Source organism: Anoplolepis gracilipes, chromosome 1 (assembly GCF_047496725.1).
Source record: "Anoplolepis gracilipes chromosome 1, ASM4749672v1, whole genome shotgun sequence".
Classification (NCBI taxonomy): Eukaryota; Metazoa; Arthropoda; class Insecta; order Hymenoptera; family Formicidae; genus Anoplolepis; species Anoplolepis gracilipes.
This window is the reverse complement of record NC_132970.1, coordinates 2,259,672-2,280,104: the sequence shown is the minus strand read 5'-3', so window position 1 is coordinate 2,280,104 and position 20,433 is coordinate 2,259,672. Positions and strand designations below refer to the sequence as shown.

The following is a 20,433-nucleotide window of genomic DNA, read 5'->3' as shown; positions in this document are numbered from 1 at the left end:
TTTTGTTTTATCACCTACAATCTACATAATAAGTCTAAATACACATTGTTTTCTTAACACTATTTAATTTTGATCGGTTTTTAATCGAAGTTTCATAAAATGAAACAACTTATTTGATTTTTTTTGCTATTTATATAATTATTCTTACAATAAGTGTATTATAATTTGTATGTATAAATATAATTTTATTCTACTCTTATTGAGAACACTGATACACGTGATACATGCATCAAATGTGTTGGATAAATCATTGAGAAAATACAAAAAACGGCGATATCGTATAAATAAATAATGCATAATTGTATATGTACATATGTATATACATAAAACTATATACACATATACATATATATGTATGTATATACATATCGTCTTTTCCATTTCTAATGTCTATATGATATTTGCGATAATTAGTGTATTTATCTTAAAATTTAACGTGAAAAAAAGCATTTAATGACTTATAGATTATATCATGAATGCATTTCCATTAAATAATCCATAAGTCATTAAATGCTATATATCGCGTTTAATTTTTTAAGCTTGTTTTTATATTTTTCCATCATATAAGTGCGTATTGAGACATTATCTTTTGTGCTAATAATGTACATAATATGTCTTTTCTTATCGGATACATTAATTATGCAATAATTGTATTACTGTATTTTATTTTATACTTGTCTTTTACTTCAAACGAATCGATACTGAAATAAACATATCATAGCTTCATCACTTCGCAATCATTTCTGAAGAACATTAAATTTTCCTCCGTTATCTTCTCTTTCCCACTCTTTGGCTTTCTTTCAAATGAAAACTTTGGAGTACCATCGGTTTTTTCTGGTATGAAGTGTCCACTTCCTAAAACATATATTTAATAAATATTTATATCCAATATTATTTATTCAGATTTATTTTTGCAATTATATACCTGGCGAATCATGTTAATTATAGGAGCCAAAAACAAATGGATTTGTATTAAAACTCTCAATGGACTCGGCCGTATCCGGCGTGTAATTCTGTACAGTAAAATTGAAGCCCTCATGACTAACGGAAGGTACCGAAAAATCGAAATCTTTATTACTCGGTGATATGGCCAGGTCTGGTATTGACTTTTTTTCGATCGGATCGTTTTCTAAATCCTGCTCGAGTTTCATATAAATTACGCCGGTTTGTTTATTGATTGCGAGCGACCATGCCTCTACGCTTCGACCCTTGTCGAAGCAATACTTTATCACCGAATCGTCATCGATCCGCACCCAAGTTCCTTCGTGATTCACGCACTGTAACAAGTGAATCGTGAAGCATTGTACCACATGTATAAATGGATTTTTGTTAATGCATTAATCAACTTACATATTCTTGAATAGTCACTGTATTTCCAAGCGCTAACATTCCAATTGGCGCACCCTTCAAGCTCGGTTTGCTTCTAATATTGTGTCCAGATGCGCTACAGTTCACAACTATCATGCTTCTTCCGGCGTCAAAAGTCACAGTCTTTCTTTTACTGTAAGAGATTGTATTAAAATTAGAAACAAATAATGGGTAATGGAAGAAAGATTTGTTTACATACTCGTCATTAGTATCAGGCCGTTTTCGCAAAATCGTTTCCTTGATGACTTGATCTAAAATAGATTTTGGTTCCTCCACTGATAGAAGCAGAGTTTTTCCTAAATGTTGATTGTACTGCAAGCACCAGGCTTCTAGATGACTACTATTACAGTATTCTTTGATTGTCTCCGCGTTTAAACGTAACCAAACACCATCGTCGTTATGAATCTAATTAAGCAGAAAAGCAGAACTTTAATCTTATTTAAACATATTTTTCGTCTTTAAAATATAATACATAAAAATAATTTAAACTAAAAATTGTAAAAAGGTAAGAATAAAATGATATTTTTGTTAATGTTATTTTTTTATATATTCTAGCAAAAATCTATGTTAGTTTCATTCAATCTTTACCGTAAGTTTAAAAGAAAATTAATTCGATAAAAACGTAAAAAAATAATGTTTTAAGTGTTTACCTCATCGATGAATACTATAGTAGCGTTAACCAAAATAAATCTGATTTGTTGACTTTGCGACGAAGGGTGAGCCCGTATTCCCAAGTCAACACTATTTTTCGTGGCAAATTTCCTAAGTTTGCTCGGTTAAAGCTGAATCTTTTTGACAATGTTCTGAGTGGGTAGTTGCATACCTTGCGGAAGAGTTCTTTCCTTTCGGCTTTATAATTCTAAACAAGGCAACATTGAATAAACGTACTTTAAGTCTCATTTCCGATTAGTAAAGCGGATACGATAAGATTAGAATTGAGGATTTAATTTAGTTCCAAATGATATCTTTGAAAGATAAAACCTACGTACATCTTCCACATGTAACAGTCCACCATGATCATCACATTGACAGTAGGAAACATGAACTTCAGTTCCTCGAACGAGTAATTTTGATAGGCTTTCATGATGGTGATAACGTAGAAGTACATTTTGTTATCGATGGTACTCGTATGGGACGTCCAAGGGTGAATGACCGCATAAAGTAATGGAATCCAGTTGAAAAACACGGTGGATTTTCCTGCTCTGATCAGATTCCATGATCTGTCTTGTCGATCGGAACTGTCTTAACTTCGGTCTGCAAAGATCAACTTGATAACATTGAGAGATTCGATCGAATATATATCCGGAAAGCAGAGAAATATACCTTTAATCCGAATACATGCCTCTCGTGAGGCACCGTGACGATTGCCAGTCATCCGCATCTCATTTCTTCTCGCGAATATAACGCTTCACATTCAGAAGAATCGACGAAACTATCCGGTTACAGCCATCGTGCAAATCTGTCACTGGTGCCGACTCAGCAGGAAAGGAAATTGTGAAGGAAAAAACGCTCGTTTGAGTGACAACTGATAATAAAACAAACATTCCAAATTTAGTTAGTTAACAAAGTCTTTCTTATAACGCTCCGCGATAAGTACAATCTCCTTAAGTAAATACATATTTAGTGATGTAAGTATATAAAGAGATTTTTTGAGACTATATTTTTCTGCGTTTTTATTTATTTCTTACATCATTATATATTTATTTGTAATTGCGCTTAAGCTTTAATTCATAATCTCATTCATATTCTGGTTCAGAATTTGTCACGAGATATGTAAGCAAAAGTTACATTTTTCAACTGGCATGCAAAAGTTGAGGAAAATTTCGAAAAATCTTTTATTAATAAATATATAAAGTGCATAAAACTAATAGTATATTCTGATTAGTATAGTGCGATATAAAATTGCGCGTAAGAAATAAGAAATAGAGATTTTCTATCGAAACTTTTAATTCTTCGTTAGTTATGTCAGAGAAAGCCGCAATGCTGAGGACGTAAGATCATTTTATGCAATGATATATATCGGAATATAAACGTCGCAAAAGTTTTCGCGATTCACGGAAGACGCACTTTTATCACGAAATCGAGCGAAGTCTATTATCAATGCAGGTAGAGCGACTGCAGTTCATTAAAGTGAGTTTAAAGAGTCATGATGCCCTTAATTGGTTAATACGCGAATCTCGGCTGAGTAGATCGTGAATAGAGAGAACGATGCTCCTCTACCAGCCAGACAATCGTCGCTTCTCATCTCGTCGGATTCATCCCTAATAAGACACAATCACATCGCGGTACTTCTCGAAGCTCGTCAAAATAATCCGCGCTTTGCTACCTGTGTACCATTGTAGGTATTAAGTAAGCGAACTATATCTAATATTTAAACGCAATTGAAAGAATGGATATTATAAAATTTCTGAGCTCAATTTATGAACTCGTAAAATACCTGCATTTCGATTATTGGACTGCAACCCTTTTTACGATAAAATCACCCCATATCTCCCCGACACAAGAAAGAACTATACTTAAAATGAAAGAAATAAATTCCTGCGCTGAAGAAGGTTTGAAAAATCAAACCGAAACGTCCGCCTTTTTTGTAAACAATTTCTTTATTGTAATTATTATTACCGTTCATTTATTTCTCAGATTTAACTGTTTCCACAACGATCTTTATTTATTACTTTTAGTTTGTTATAATTGTAAACCTTTTGACCAATCAATAAACTTTTTATTTATTTATTTATATTTAAACTTGTACTATTATATTCGGCTCTATTACGCCTTTAGTACTACACTTTTAGAAATAAATTATTTTACCGAAAGATGTGATACAAAGGCGTGAATGAGCCCAATATATATAATTTAAATTATAATAGATTATTTAATGCAAAGTCAGAAAAAAGTACAATAAAATTAAAATGTCGAATCGCAATATAAACGTGAATATAGTCTCAGCGAAAGTTACTAAGATGTATAAACAAAATTGAGCGTAACTAATAAACTCGAGTACAATAAAATAAAAATCATAAAATACACAATAAAAAGTAAAAAATAAAAAGATAATAAAAACATAGAAATACATGTCGTGTGGTGTGGCGAACGCTTCGGCTTGACTTTTCAAGCCTTCTTCAGCACAAAAATTCAAATCCAAATAATCAATTATTCTATGATAAAATTAACGCAATGATGGTCAAAGGTATAAAATCGAAGTTTATGATATTCATAATTGGCCGCCTTAAATCAACAAATAACTAGTTTTTCTCAGAAAAAGTGTTCTACCTCAGTGCTATACCTCTCTAGTTAGTTAATTAGGAGGAACGTACTGTGATATTAATTCGCTTATATAATTAATTTCTTTCATTTTAAATATAGTTTTCTCTGCCGGAGAGATATAGAGTGGTTTTACCGTAAAGATGTTGCAGCTCAATAAGCAGATATTTTATGAGTTCATAAATTGATAAACAATATTTAATCACAAAATAATTAATTTCCCCTATTTTTAGTATAGTTCTCTCTCGTGTCGGGGAAATGTGAGATGATTTCGTAAACGGATTGAGCTCAAAAATCAAAACTATATGAGGTAAAAGCTCACAAATAGCTCCTAATTCTATCACAAAGAATGATTTGATATTTTTATTTTTAAGTAATTGAAGGGCTGAGTCGACGTCGACCTAGTTCTCTCTCCTCACAAAAATATTAAATTCCTGCCCTGTGTGAGCTCGAAATTTTTAATTAGCGGGATATAAAAGCTCAGAATTGAGCACTATTGGTTTTCTTATTTTTGCAAAGAGGCAGCTCGATAGGGATATAATAACGAGTAATGGCCGGCGTTTATCTCTCAGAAGACTACGATCGCATCAGCTGGCCTCTAGTCATTTTGCTTTTTATTCTACTCTTCATCCCATTTGGCAACGAATGCGTATCAAGAACTAATTAATCAATCGTTAATTTTTCTTTCCACACATTCGAATCTCCTTAAAGATCGACAACGAGGAAGGTATATCTCTTTCTCTATCCGGACGCAAAACGCAGGACTGATCAGTGGAAAAAGTCGCAAGAGGAATATAATGTTTTATAATCGATCAACGCGATTGGTAAATCAATAATGGCACAGGTCTTTATTTCGCGGAAGTGTATCATCATTTTACAACGAAACGAATGATAGAATCGTTATGAGAGGCGGTTGTGCGAAGAAATTGATAGGTGATGATTTAACGATCAAAGATGAACCAAGAGAAGAGTGTTGGGCGTCCTAGATGATGGGTTTATTATGAAAGATAATCGGGCAATCATATGTTTAGAATCATATGCTGGTGTTCCTTCTATATTATCTCGCGTTGCTGTGCACCATCAAAGCTATCAAGCTAGGAATATGCGCCACAGACAGCTGCAATCACCAAGGACACACACTTGGATTAACGTCAAATGCATCTCCTCTAAAGAATAGGTGAATGCAAAAACTGCCGTTACGTTAAAATCATTTCTTGAGATGAAAACTTGAATGTTCGAATTATGTCTTTAAATAAAAATTATGAGATCTCTAATCAATTTTTTTAATAATTTGTTTAATTTCAAGTACGTTAATATTTATATAAATATGAAAGAGTGATATATACATACATTAGATGGAGATATTATAAAAATACTTCTCGATATTTATATAATAATACATTTTTAAGACAAGATTAGTTTTTTTTATTTTCATAATACTTAAGACTCAATAAAGATTCTATTTAAAAAAGTGAGACTGAAACGTAACTTCTCATAGTTCGAGAACCAGCAAAGAAAGTCGATACAAACAGTAAAAATAATATTTTTTCATCAAATTTCGCAGGAGGCTATTGATCGACACCACATTGTGGTCTAAATTTGTTTAACCTAAGCTGTTCTTGGCAAATGTCTTATCATAATAAACAAAGACTTCCGCTATCATCTATTGGAGAATGCAACTTTATCTTTTAATTAAATAGATTCGATGCAAGAGTTATTTTATTGATATAGACAATACTAACTGTACGTACTTATGTATTAATAATACGGCGGCCATCTTAAATTATAAAAATGTAATTTGCAATTTTTTAACGCAAATTTTCTGACACTTTAAACATACTGTATAATTTTTAAAATTATACGTATTTTTTAATGCTTTATTAATTAAAAACAAATTAGAAGAAATTTCTGCCAGTTTTTAAGAATCATAAATAACAAACTCTTCTTTATTTAAATTTCTCCTTCTCTTTATGTGTAGTTATCTTTTTTTAGAGAAAAATCAATGCTAAAACTAATTTTACCTTAAATAATTGATTTTTCTTCATCTCATGTCTGTAATAATTACGTTGCAATTTGCTAATAAAATATTAGAAATATAAAATCATTAAAATCACTCACCTTACTCCCTGTAGTTTATCAGCTTGTAACAGTAAAGGTTTTGGGTTTATCAGCGATATCAACATGTACTCCATGAGGTTTCTAGAGAGATTCTCTCCAGGCGCTCCATTTCAGTATTCAAAGTTCTTTGTGAAGAGTACAACGAAAGGGTCTCTTAGGATATAATTTGAAGCCATAAGAGTAAACTTAAATCCGAATCGCTAAACCCTACAGATCTATCCAGTATCCTCAGCTCTACCTGTAACATGAGAATATGGGAAAAAATTAAATTAAATATACAAAATATATTAAATGTATAAAATCTTAAATGTATATTAAATATTAAATGTATATTAAATATTAAATGTATAAAATATTTTAAAAAGTCTGAAATTATGAAATTGTAATTATTTTATACATAATCTACATCTATATGCATAGAGGGAAATAATTATAATGATAATGTAATTTCAGGATTAATTCTCTGTCAAATTTCTACTCAATTATTCATAATGTGGTAAAATACAATAAAAATACAAAGTAAAAAATAAAAATTACCTGTTCGCTCTCTTTCGATCCGATAGCCTTTGCTTGGCAGTAATTAACGCAGGATTCGTACAAGATGCCCTTGATAATAAGCTAAATGAGTCGATCGTTTTACGCCGAAGTAACTGGATGCGCAGAGTCGATGCTTTTTCTGTCGCCCGGCAGAAACTTTTTTTATCAAAGGATGAACCTCCCCAGAAACATTGCACCTTAGCATCGCTAGGGTTCCAATCCTTGCACTGTAGATGATCTGTCAATCGTGGCAAAGTAAGCAACAGGCATAGACTGCTGTACTTTTCTTTGGAGGGCGCGACTTTTTCAAGATCACTCAACACCTTGACGACCTCTTCCACAGCATTGTCGACACTACCGTTGGTGCCAGCGGCAATGACATTTGCTTCGGATTTTATGCATAACAGCTCGACATACTTGTGACGCAGGATCGAATACGTGAACTTCCTCATTTCAAAATCCGAGAGCGCATCCAGTGGGTGGATGAACTCGAGCACGTCGTTTCGCATTGTCCGTCAAGGATCAGCTGACGGAGAAAAAGTACGTCGTCGCTGTATTGGCCGTTTATCACGCCGGTCTCGCGCTCGAGCGAGAGCTGCGAGATGTGATGGTCACGACTGTGGAGAAACTCCAAGGTCAGTCGCACCACGTCCTCCTCGCACAGCATCAGATGCGCCGCCGACATCACGTACCGAATACGCAACCTAGACAATTTCCAGAGTAAATTGACACATGTCAGTTGCCAAGAATCACGAAAGAGTCATCGATCTCCGTAAGAATCTTCGCAAGAAAGTATCTTTTATCGAAGAATAAATTATAGAGAAATTTTATAATTGGCATTAATATTGAATCGTTACGTATAAAACTTTGCGGTACGAAAATTTTATAAACATGTTCATAATATAAATGTTTTCTGATAAAATCAAGTTTATATCATGTTAAAATGACGTAATTCTTTATAATAAAAAATGAAAAGAATAAAAATTTTTATTCTAAGGACTGAAATTATCACAAATATATTATATAGAATAATTTGATACTACTAAATTACCGATTTTAGCTCGGTAGTTTAATACTTTGGTGTCAATTTTCGCGTGTAATGCGAAAGGCGAACAACGAAAGGCAAGATGCAACTACAATTACTCTCCGTTTTTATTATTAATTATTTTATTATTATTATTATTTATTTTACGTTTTAATAAGATTCCTAAAAAGAGACTTAATAACTCCTCGATCTGTGTAAGAATTTTTGCAAGAAAGTATTTTTTATCGAAGGATAAATTATAGAAAAATTATAGTTGGCATTAATATTGAACTGTTGTATATAAAACCTTACAGTCCAAAGTTTGCAATGATGCAAACGAAAGATTTCAAAGATATGCCTGTATTTGAAGATTCTACAATAAGGAAGAAGTCTAGATCAACGTTTCGACATTCAGCTACTATGCGATAATCGGAGCACATCCGTGGGTACGCTGGCCTCAAAGTGCAGCAAATGCATTTTCGTGCATTCCATACGTACATAACATTTTAGATTTTGCAATGGCGTGTTGTAATGAACAGAAATCCAGCGCGAATCAAACAATTTGTCGATACAATGATTTTTAAAGTTTCATTTTAAAACTAATCGTTAAGCAAAAATGATTGCCGAAACATTTATGATATATGTATAATATTATAATCAACTAAAGATGTAAATAGTACTAGGTATTCACACCAACGATTTTATGAAATCACTAATAATGCATTTGTTTTTTTTTAAATATTTCCTGACGTTCGTATTTCCGCCTTAAACAGTTTTAATCACAAAGTGTAAGCTAATCAAATTACAAAGAATGTGAAAAACATTACATCAGCAATTTTATTAGCTATTTACGCTTAGCGATAGACCGAAGATTCAGTTTCGGGCAAACTGCAGCAAGAGCAACAAGAACTCACAATGTTCACATATCGACAATTAGTGAGTAAATTTTTCTTACATTTAGTTTACGTTTTTAAAAGATTTCGATTTCTAAAATTATTTGTTTATTTTACGTTATTATTATTTATTTTATTAATTATTATCATTTATTTTATGTTTTTATAAGACTTTGATTTCTAAAATTAGAGAGACTTAATAATTCCTCAATCTGCATAACAATCTTCGCAAGAAAGTATTTTTTATCAGAGGATAAATTACAGAGAAATTGTATAGTTGGCATTAATAATGAACCGTTGTATATGTATAAAACTTTACAGTCCAAAAGTTTTATAAACACACTCCATGTATAATTCCAACTTTTTTATAAAATTTCGATTTCTAAAATTAAAGACTCAATAAGTAACAATAAACTTCGCAAAATTTAAATTAGCGCTAATAAAAAATTTTATAAAAAATAATAGGTGCATTTAAATAATTCTAACTCTACAGTAATAATAATAAATAAAACTTTAGATTATTTTAAAATAATTTAGGGAATAAATTTTTGTCGAAAAGAATAATTTGCATAAGGTTGTTTAAACGTTACAGATTCTAGCGGTGATAATTTCGTCGGCAAAAATCATATTCGCCGACATTCTCCTTCAACCCGTTTCTGAGCACCAAGATAATAATAATCCGTCTTATCCACAATACCAGCCTGTTTCGTATTACACAGTATCATCTGCGACCAGACAATATGCAAAACAATTAGCCGAACAGTTAAAACAACATCTTTCAGAAGTTCAGATAGTGCAACCCTATTATGTACTAAGAAACAAAGTTCAATCAGACGTCATAGGATATCCACGTCATTCTCATTACATGTCAAAGAGACCTATTGGCAAATATCATTACGTGAAGTTAGGAAGCCGTGGATATAAGCACCCTTCAATATTCATCACTCACCCCTATTCGGTAAGAATTCATCACGCTTAATTATTAGTAACACAATAAAAATATTAAATCAAAAAATAAAATAATACAATTAGAGAAAAATATCATTAATTTCGTAATCATTAACAAAATAATATTTTTATTTTTCATCAATTTAATTTAGCAAAATTTCATATTAATACCACTTTATAATATTTGACATATTAAATCAATGTTAAAAAACATTTATGTGATATTTTTAATACGTATATAAGATACGTATATAACTTATAAATACATATATATATATATATATATATATATATATATATATATATATATATATAAGTATGCTATATCATATTATTGCCAAATAATTTTCTTTCTTTGAATGCTCCAGTTATATATACATTTAAGATTCCTTAAGTAAAACATTTTTTCCAGGCAGTACACTATCGGCATAAAAGATCAACCGATTTTACAAATGCCAAATCCAGCAAACCGGCAATCGCTGATGTGGCCACGAAGCCGTCCTTAATCGACATCAAAAATCCTACAGTCGACTCGCTGCTTCCGGAAAATGAATTTAACAATACTAATGGTAAATAAATAAACAAACAATAAAGTTACATTTCCATGAAATAATTTGAAATGTATAACTTGATTCGCTGCTTATTTAAAAGTCTTGCATTCCAGTTTAAAATGCAAACATAAACTAATATAGTATATATTAATTTTAAAATACTTTTTTACAAAATAAACTATTCCATTACAGATAAAAAAGTGAAGAACCGTCAAAGCGATTTTGCAACAAAACCATTTTTATTCGGCCTGGATCCGAATAAGATGAACTCCAAATTTCAGGCTAAAAATATAGACGAAACAGAGCATTCACTTTCCAAACGTCATCACACTAGTTTAATTACGCCAGTATATCAAACTCAATGTGCACTAAATTCTGCTAAAGAAGCAGTAACCGAACCGATGCAACAAATGTTAATTGCTCAGGAAAAAGAACAAAATCAAGAGCCATCTGGAACTAATCATGAAAATCTACGTGTCATTTCCAATGTCCATTCTACAAATTTGGAGCAATCTTCGAGCCCGATAACTACACCCCAGATGAAATCATCAGCAAAGGAAGCATATAACAATTACTATGGCTTAGGATCGCCATGGTCTTTTTTGTTCCCATCATCAGCCTTCAGTTTTCGACCAGTATATACACCCATATATTCATACGGGTTCAACGCAAATAGAAGGAAATATATGTACCAGACAGTGCAAAATAGATTAAAGAAGAAATCGTCGCAGGTGAGAAGATTCTACGTAACAATGACATAATTCATATTCTTAGAATTTTTAAAATTTTAATTAGTAAAATAAGGGCTCTCAATATTATAATAATACAAAGGAAATATTTGGCATGAGAGCAATTACATTTGAGTAGACAAAAATTTTTAAATTTTTATCGGATCTATAAAACTTTAATTAATCATTACAATTAATAATTAAGAGATTATATTTTGATATTTCTTGTTAAAATCTCACATTTAATTCAATATAATTTTTAAAGTTCACAGTTTATTTGAAATGTTAATTTTCTTGATGAAAAACAAATTGGTTGTTTTTGTGATTGTTTCAAGATTAATCTTTTCTAAGATTATATAAAAATCAAAATTAACAAGATTTTTTCTATCTAATATACTATAATAGTTTCTAAGATATTTATAATAATAATCAATGAATAAAAATGTGTATTAATTGATTAATTTATTATCAATCTTTTGATGCATTTTTTCATTAAAAAAAGTAGAAATTTTTGAAAATAAATTACCCGTATTGTGCAATATATACTATATTCATATAGTTTATAAAATATGCAATGTGATTTTCTTAAAAAGACAAAGAGAGATATCGCAGCAAAAATGATGAATAAGATGTATTCTATATCTCTATTTGCAGGAAACTACAAATTTCATAGTTCCAGCAAGAAACGACAAAACTGCCAATAACAAACCATTTAACGAGGAGTCTTCAAGAAGCGAGATAATCGTTGTACCAAATTCTAGCGCATCACAAGCTTTTTATACATTTCCGTACTATACAAACTATTATTTGAATGACTATCTGAAAGACAATACGAAAGATTATCTGGATAACTTAGAGACCGACTATCAAGACTATGACTATGACGACAAATACGCATATCTGACTGATGGTTATCAGACTTACACTACAAAAAATTCCGCATATTTACCCAATGTTCCTTCAAATAAAATTTATGACGACACAATTTATGGAAATAGTAATATAGCACCGATGACTCATGTTGTTTCAGATATACCGCAGAAGTTATTTTTGAACTCATACTATTATCCGAAAAAAGCGACATGTTACTCATAGACCGCAATATTATAATTATTATAAATATTGCTATGATAATCAAAATGTACCGAAGACATTTTATCGCCCGTTTTCGTCTCCGCTTTATTATTAGTAAGTTACTGTTACAGATACGATGCTGTTATCGATTTGTCTTATGTTACCTTGAAGCAATGAGTTGATTAATCGTAATGATTTTCCATGATCCATTTATTATAATTATTTTATTATACCATGTACGCATAGCTTTATTTAAACAGACACGAATGTTTCCCTCATCATACTCCGGCCACTCAGTTTATTAGTATTAATAAACTTTTATTTTTTTTAAATAAAATTATTATTTTTTAAGTAAGGAATAAAATATTTTAATTTTCTAAGTCTTGCAAATGTATTGAGTTTTTAAATAAATATATTTAACAGAAATCACTATGTCTTCTTCGTTTTATTTATTTGATATGCTATATAGCTTATCAGATCATAAAAGATAGTTTTAATTAGTACTTAGAATTATTTTTTAGCATTTAAAATACTAATTTTATTATAAAATTCTTAATTTTCTTAAACTTCTAAATATATGTTTTTAAAATAATTGATTAAACACTTGTAAATATAATAATATGTAATAATAATGTTAATTGCAAAAATATGAATCTGAAATATCCTCTAAATCTTATCTTCAGATAATTAGTAAGAGGATTTTTGCATGATTAAATGAAAGCCATGTGATATTTCAATAATATTCGGATTTTATTATATGTCCGAAATTACATTATGGTATATAAACCGAAAATACTTTCACCAGCAAACCTAACTTTGATTATACCTGGTATAAATGTACGCGTGAATAAACAAAAATTCAATTTCAGATAATTTGCCGAAACAGTTAATTGAGCTGAGATAGGTATCGAGGTGCCGTCGCGTCGTCCGTCTGCAAAATGCGTGAGCGGGTATCGCAAAAGAAGGACAACCACCAGGATCAACAGCAATTTCTGATTCGCCTTCAGGGCACATCCCTCTGCGAAATGCAATTTCTTCAATTCGCGATAAGAAACGCGAATAATCATCTTTTATTATATCTGCAGAAAAATAAATCATACGATTCAAAATGCGTTAAAAAAGAAACGAGAATTATATTAATTATATTTTCCGAGATTTTAATGACAGAATATCCAAATTATCACAACTGAAACATAATGATATAAACAAAGTAAATAATAATCCGTAGTGAACATTTTATCCGAAATTAAAATTTTTTTCTTAATTTTTATTTGTTGAAATCTCTGTTCTGACGATGTGTAACTTTTTGATAATAGATTTCGAGAATGTAATAAAAAAATGTAATTCTACCTGTACTAATACGTATCTGCATAATATAATATTGTTGTTAAACGTAATTAATTAACTGATTCGAAATTTACAAAAAAGTACATTTACCAGACGGAAGTTACAAATGATAAGGCGTAAGCTTTCCAACTAACGTTTAGCATAATAACGACCGGCGAATTGGCTATTACGCTCGTAACATGTGAGTTAACTTGGCTTAATTAAGCATTAATTAACTAGTCAATAAGATACTTAAATTATATATCAAAATACGTACAAACCTCATTATCACTAGCTAATATAGGCGCAAATATTGACGAGATTTAAGAACCTTAAATTATCAATTATATTAAATTTAAAAAAAGTCTTATAAAAAAAATAGTTTGAGAAAAAAGAATATAAAAAATGTAATAAAATATAATTTAAAATATATTCCTGCAGAAAGTTTACACTCTTGAATATCTAGATCTTATTTCTCCCTGTTTTAATTCTCGAGGTTTTTTAATATTTTAATTATTTAAGAACTTGAAAATTTTGTACTTTAGGTCTTAATCGATATTTCTTTTTTGTATATTATCTGTTACAAGAATCTTTGGATTTTTCAATTTTTTCTTTCTACAATAAACAAAGCATGTGTGCAATTTTTCATAAAAGTATAATCTTAACTTCAATTCATAAAAGCGGAAAGACTTTAATTTAAAACAAAATACTCGTAAAAGTTACAATAACTCAAACTTGCTGAGTGCATTTTGTCGTTCCCAACTTTAACATCTCTTTCATTCCTTACTGTCACCCCCGTTTTTCACATTGTTAGCTTTCAAACATTTACATATTCTTCTCTTGCGCGGACGACAAAACTCGTTCATTTAATTTTAGAATGTTAATATAATTTTGATAATCACTATTATTGTTTACCATAGATTCAACCGATTTTTTTAAATTATCTTGATTATATAATTAATTTTAAATAAATATAGGAACAACGATTAATAGCAGTAAAAAAAGATATTAAATTAAAAGAAAACAAAAATTTAACACAAAAAATTTTAAACTTTTTTCGAATTTTCTTCTGTTAGTATTCTAAAATTAATTTACATATACCGCAACCCATCAGCAATCTAATATAACGACACATCCTACCTTGCCTTTGACGCAGGACAGAATTAATCAGGCATGCAAATGAGAAACGAGACGAGATACCGTTTTCACATGGGTCATTTTATTTTTCTACATCTATTGATTTCTCTAATTCACCTCATAATAAAAGTTTATAAAAATCATAGATACAAAGTCTCTACTTTCTCATTCATTTTAATAAATTAATATTCATAAATAATATTAAATTATTATGTCAGTTTTATCATACGTTTCATATTAACATTACTGGTTCGATACATAATTAAAAAATACAGTTTATAATTCACAACTACTCGAGTAACTTTTTAAATAAGAAGTTTGAAGATAATTATACGTATAATAATGCAAAATATAAATCATAAACTAAATTATATAAAAATAAAATTATACACATATGTAATCAGACCTACAATCGAGTTGGTGTAAATGCACATATCGTGCTTTTCTCCTAGATTTGCATAATTAAAAACGTGACAAAATCCAATTAGTCTCTTATTTCTTTTTCACATAATTTTCGAACACCATTATTTTAATACGGCAAACTTTTAGAGATTAGTATATAAACCAGTTATACGTATTTTATATTCTTTAAGAAATTATTTTGTACAGAGTGAAAAAAAACATGACCTTTATATTAGTATACCAACACAAACAAAGTTTTTCTGAGGAAAAACCGGAACTTTGATTTGATGGAAACTGCATGCTCAAGAATTTACATTGCTCACAAGAAAAAATCTGGATATATGGTGCCTATCTCATGATGGAGTAAATCAAGCTTCGAATACCAGTACCGATCTCGACTTACGGATCAAAGCTGATCTGCTGAATACTTCCATTATGGGACAGCTAATGGTTCTCTTACACGGTAGTCACTGCAAAGATAATCTCTTCAGGAAGTCTTGCTTCTGGTTAATGAAAAATGCGAAGCTTGCTGAATGTTTGCCCTTTACGATACCGCACAGATTTGTAGGGTGTGTGAAGTTAGCACCCCGAAATGCAATTTTTATAGTTCTGATTGCAGTTATATTTCAAAGTTATATCTACATTAGCAAAATATTTTTTTGAGTGCTTAACTCGGACTAAATTCTTCGACACAAAAATATAAATAAATATTATAGATAATAATAAAAAAAAACATCAGATATTAAAAAAAAGAAATTAATAGATAATACATAATACAATCTATTTTATGTATATAACAATGTAACAGCAAATTTATTTCCAAAATAAATTATTTCAAGCTATATAAGATATCTTATATAACTATAAATAAATTATAAATAAATTATTTCAAGCTATATAAGATATCTTATATAACAGATAGATATTTCATTAAAAGATCGGAGTTCATTAAAAGATTCAAAACTAACAAAAAATGAATAAAAGCTTATAAATAAAAATTACTAAAATATAATTTAATGTGTTAATAGAAAACAAAAAACTCATGATACATCATAAACAGTAATACTCGTAACAGAGATATTTGTTATAATTATTTTAATTTTGTTATAATTAGTTATAATTATTATAATTATTATATTTATATTACATTGTGGATATAATTTACAGACAATTATTAACACGTATTACGAACAAATATTATATTGACTTCTTTTGAACCGTGCTTCTATATGTGGTGGACATTTACGCGAAACGAGAGCAAGTCAAGAATTCCATAACATATTACGCGCACAAATCTTTAGAAAAGGATGCAAATATAAAATTGACGGAGCACATAACGTACTAGTGACGTCTCGCGACTGACTCGATCTTGTCGGATGCCCTGATGCCGCTGCGATGACGCCGGAAGTGATACCCTTGCGATTATGTGCCGCAAATAAGAACAGCGCGCATCAGAATCGCATGTGCAAGGAAATCGATCAAGAGGAAATCGTGAGTAATCTCATCAGCGTCATGAGATAAGAAGGGATTCGACGATGACATCATTAGTGAACATTTAAATCCGTCATAGGAGAAATAAATTGCCGCCGAACATTATGTGTAGGATCAAAGATAAAAAATTGCTGTCTAATGCAAGAAATAAAGTAGAAAATTTTGAACAATTCAAGCCACAGCGTTAAAATTCTGTCGTGAGAATATTTTCGGTATTTTAATTTTTATTTCGGTAAGTTATTTAGTTTAAATCAACTTAAGTATGAGGAATTGAAGAAATGATACGTAAGTTCTCTGAGCAGAAATGTGAGTGTTTTAATTGAATTAAATATACCTATTTATATTCAAGACACAAGTCAATCTTTCCAATTAAACTGCACAATTATATTCGGTGACTCGATCGCGATAAAGAATTCTCAAATATTCTATGTTAACGACATCAACATGAGAAATTTTAATGAATAACTACTTGATAAATCTTGCAAATCGTCAAGAAATTCCAGTCTCTCGTGAGTTTTTCATGATTTTCACCTACGTAGCTACCTTCTTCGAAATACCTGTAGACAGGTCGACTTCCGCGTCCAAGAAACATATCTTCATGGTGGACATCTCATTACCGAAGACCGGTATTTATCCTTATATGGTTTTGCGGAATCGCAACAATAAAGAAAACGGCAAACGATGCGAATAACGGCGAATCCGCAAAGAGCGTATCGGGTGAAAAAAATCGGAGGCAAGTACACGGCAAGTGCAATTAGCAGCAAATTAATATTGCCATTCGTGTACAGCAAAACTAATTAAATATCATCGTAAAATATATGTAAACTTAATTAAATATCATTATAAAATGCTTCAAAAAAACGTGTGCATACATTATGTTGAAATTAATTTATTCTGATATGTAAGCATTTCGAATCCCGGAAGAAATAACTGAAAATTAATACAGAGACCAAAGGTTAAAGTCGAGAGGAATTTATATATGTAGTAGGAATAATAAATAATATATAATATTTTCTGTCCAATTAATATCTTTTAATAATATCTTTTATTGCATTAGATTTTCATCTTTATCTTTTTGTTTATATTCTATACATATATATTTTTATATCTATATTATATATATATATATATTCATAATATAAATCTCTCTCAAAAATTCTAAAAGAAATTTATGTATGTACTAATTATAATAAATATACATATATACAATTAACAAAAAACAATAATTTTTTTAATTGTAAGAAATATACATATACATAATTAATAAAAAATACTAATCTTTTATAATTCTTTAATATATTCTTATCAATATATTTTTTAATATAACTTCTATTATTGTACTGTATATAAAATTTATTTATGATACAAATAAAAATACTAATTTCTTATACCAGATTCTGTTAATCATTAACATGTGATTTATAAAAGTAAATACACTTATGTGTACGTATGTATGTTATTTTCAAATAACATGATTTTTATAAAAAAATATTAATTAAGCTTTATTAAACATTTTAGTGTTAAAAATTAATATTAAATTTTAATATACTTTAATAGAGTGACATGAATAGAATGACTGATTAAGTTGTCGAAATTAAGTTAAGCATCAAGTTAAACGGTTTTAAATGCAGCTTTCTTTGCATACCTCAATGAATGTCGAACAAAAGATATAGGAATGGACTTGACAAAAAATCGGCGCAACGTATTTTGCAGCAATGTTCGATTCGGGCTACGTATTCCCCTTAATTGAGCGTACACTAGCCCCCCTTTCCTTCGTTATTTTTGACTTGAGTAGTGGCCAATTTAATTTTAAAAGATTAATGCACTTAATTACACGTGTTTAATTTAAAATTTAAAAAAAAATGTACAAACAGAAATACGTATAAATACATATATTCAATTCGTGCATCTCATAAGTAGTCTGTAAGAAAGCGTTAACGTTTCACGTGCAAAGAGTACTGTCATGAAAGCAATATTTTTCGGTTCAAATGTGTTTTATGTGTCAATAACGTGTCAATAACGTTGCCTAGTGCCACGTAAAAACCATAATAAAATCATTCTATTTCGTCCACGTTAAGCTTGATCGCAGTCAGACTATAAGTAAAATCAATTTGAATCTCGAAAAGGCGCCTGATTTATCATTTTACCATTCGTTTGCACCGAACGTAAAAAGACAGCGAGAATAAAATTCTCGCGAAACACATCTTTCGCGATTCTATAAAATATCATCACAGTTCAACGATTAATTTAATATTAATCATATTTAGCCGTGCAGAATGCCTTTTGGTAATAAATATGCATATTTACCAATGCCCTACTGTACAAACCATATAACAATTTCTTTCTTATATTAGAATATCAATAAAATTTACAGAAATAAAAATATATATAATTGGAAAATGAAGATAAATTGTATATTTCCGCGAATAATACGAAAAAAATTAGTTCAAGAATACGGTAAATATTAAAAAATAATTTTTATCAAAAATATAGTATATAAATGAATAGTTATGCCACACAATTATATATTCAGGAAGCAAGTATGAAATAAACCGAAAAGATCAAGACAGATTTGGAACGTTGTCGTCGAAAGGAATCATAAATAAAATAACACGTCGCAGGCAACTGACAGCGACTGACAGCGCGCCTTGTGCAATATGTCAAAAGCGCAATTAAGAAAGCGTTATGAATGAATGAACTAGTACTATGTCACTCACAGGAAACAAGGATGAAATGACGTGTGGCGCGCATCCTCAGAAATGACAGAACACTCCGAGAAAGTGAGGTTAAGGGACCGTCGTAATGGAAAACACGGCGCGAAGTGATCGCCGCATATTGAGCAACGAGAAATTCACGCTTGTTTTCAGATCAATTGGGTCTCTATTTTTTTCATAATCTATTCTCTGCTGCATGACAGATCTCTTTCGTGCGGTCTTCTTGATCGATCGGATTCGACAAGCATAACGATACGCGCGTATAATTTCACTCTCAATTGAAGCGGCGCCAAAGCCGCAATTGGCTGCAATTCACCGTAAAAATAAACGCGATATCCCCGGTTGACAGCGATGGTACACAGCAGGATGGCACGAATGCACGTTAGGAGTTTTCCTTCTCAGACAGTAACTCGGTGGCATCGCTATAGGCGGAAAAAGCTCATATCTGCCACCAACAGGTGTATGGCGCACGTTTCGTCAATTATGTAACTATTGGGGCACGTAAATAAAGGCTACTTACCGCTGCTCGAGGATCCAGGCGAAAAACGTCAGATCGCGCGCACACGCACAACACACATACACGTTACGTTACGTTCTGCGGACTGCTTATAGTGAACTGCCGCGCGATGGTGCTCGTGTATCATCGCCATCTTGGATTAATCATCGCCGAACGGAACGCGGCAGAATTAAATTAATATACGCGTCAGTTCTCACTTCTCTACGAAATATGAGAAGATGAATTACATAAGATGAGATAATAAAAAATGAATTTAGATAATATAAACTTGCGTGAATATTTAAATTTGTAACATCGCACTAAATTAAACGTCAAAATATTTAATTTTTTAAATATGTAATTTC

General features: G+C 30.5%; 1 protein-coding gene and 1 pseudogene across 5 annotated transcripts; one reads left to right on the top strand and one right to left on the bottom strand.

Moving 5' to 3' along the window:
- Positions 1-505: 505 nt before the first annotated feature.
- Positions 506-20,160, bottom strand: LOC140664607 (WD repeat-containing protein 47-like). Of its 5 annotated transcripts, none has more exons than XM_072889857.1 (10): positions 20,093-20,160; positions 7,285-7,988; positions 6,748-6,985; positions 2,692-2,893; positions 2,358-2,622; positions 2,019-2,227; positions 1,568-1,773; positions 1,351-1,501; positions 926-1,277; positions 506-855 (listed from the first exon to the last, which is right to left on the bottom strand). In XM_072889857.1, exons 2-3 carry the CDS (start codon positions 7,791-7,793, stop codon positions 6,982-6,984), a joined length of 513 nt encoding a protein of 170 aa, XP_072745958.1. In that variant the 5' UTR covers positions 7,794-7,988; positions 20,093-20,160; the 3' UTR covers positions 506-855; positions 926-1,277; positions 1,351-1,501; positions 1,568-1,773; positions 2,019-2,227; positions 2,358-2,622; positions 2,692-2,893; positions 6,748-6,981. The 5 variants fall into 5 exon arrangements, with proteins under 5 accessions (XP_072745958.1, XP_072745986.1, XP_072745953.1 ...); XM_072889885.1 differs by having other exon boundaries at positions 7,285-7,810; positions 20,093-20,159; XM_072889852.1 differs by having other exon boundaries at positions 19,576-20,137.
- LOC140664598 (uncharacterized) lies at positions 9,155-12,722 on the top strand (annotated as a pseudogene).
- Positions 20,161-20,433: the final 273 nt, after the last annotated feature.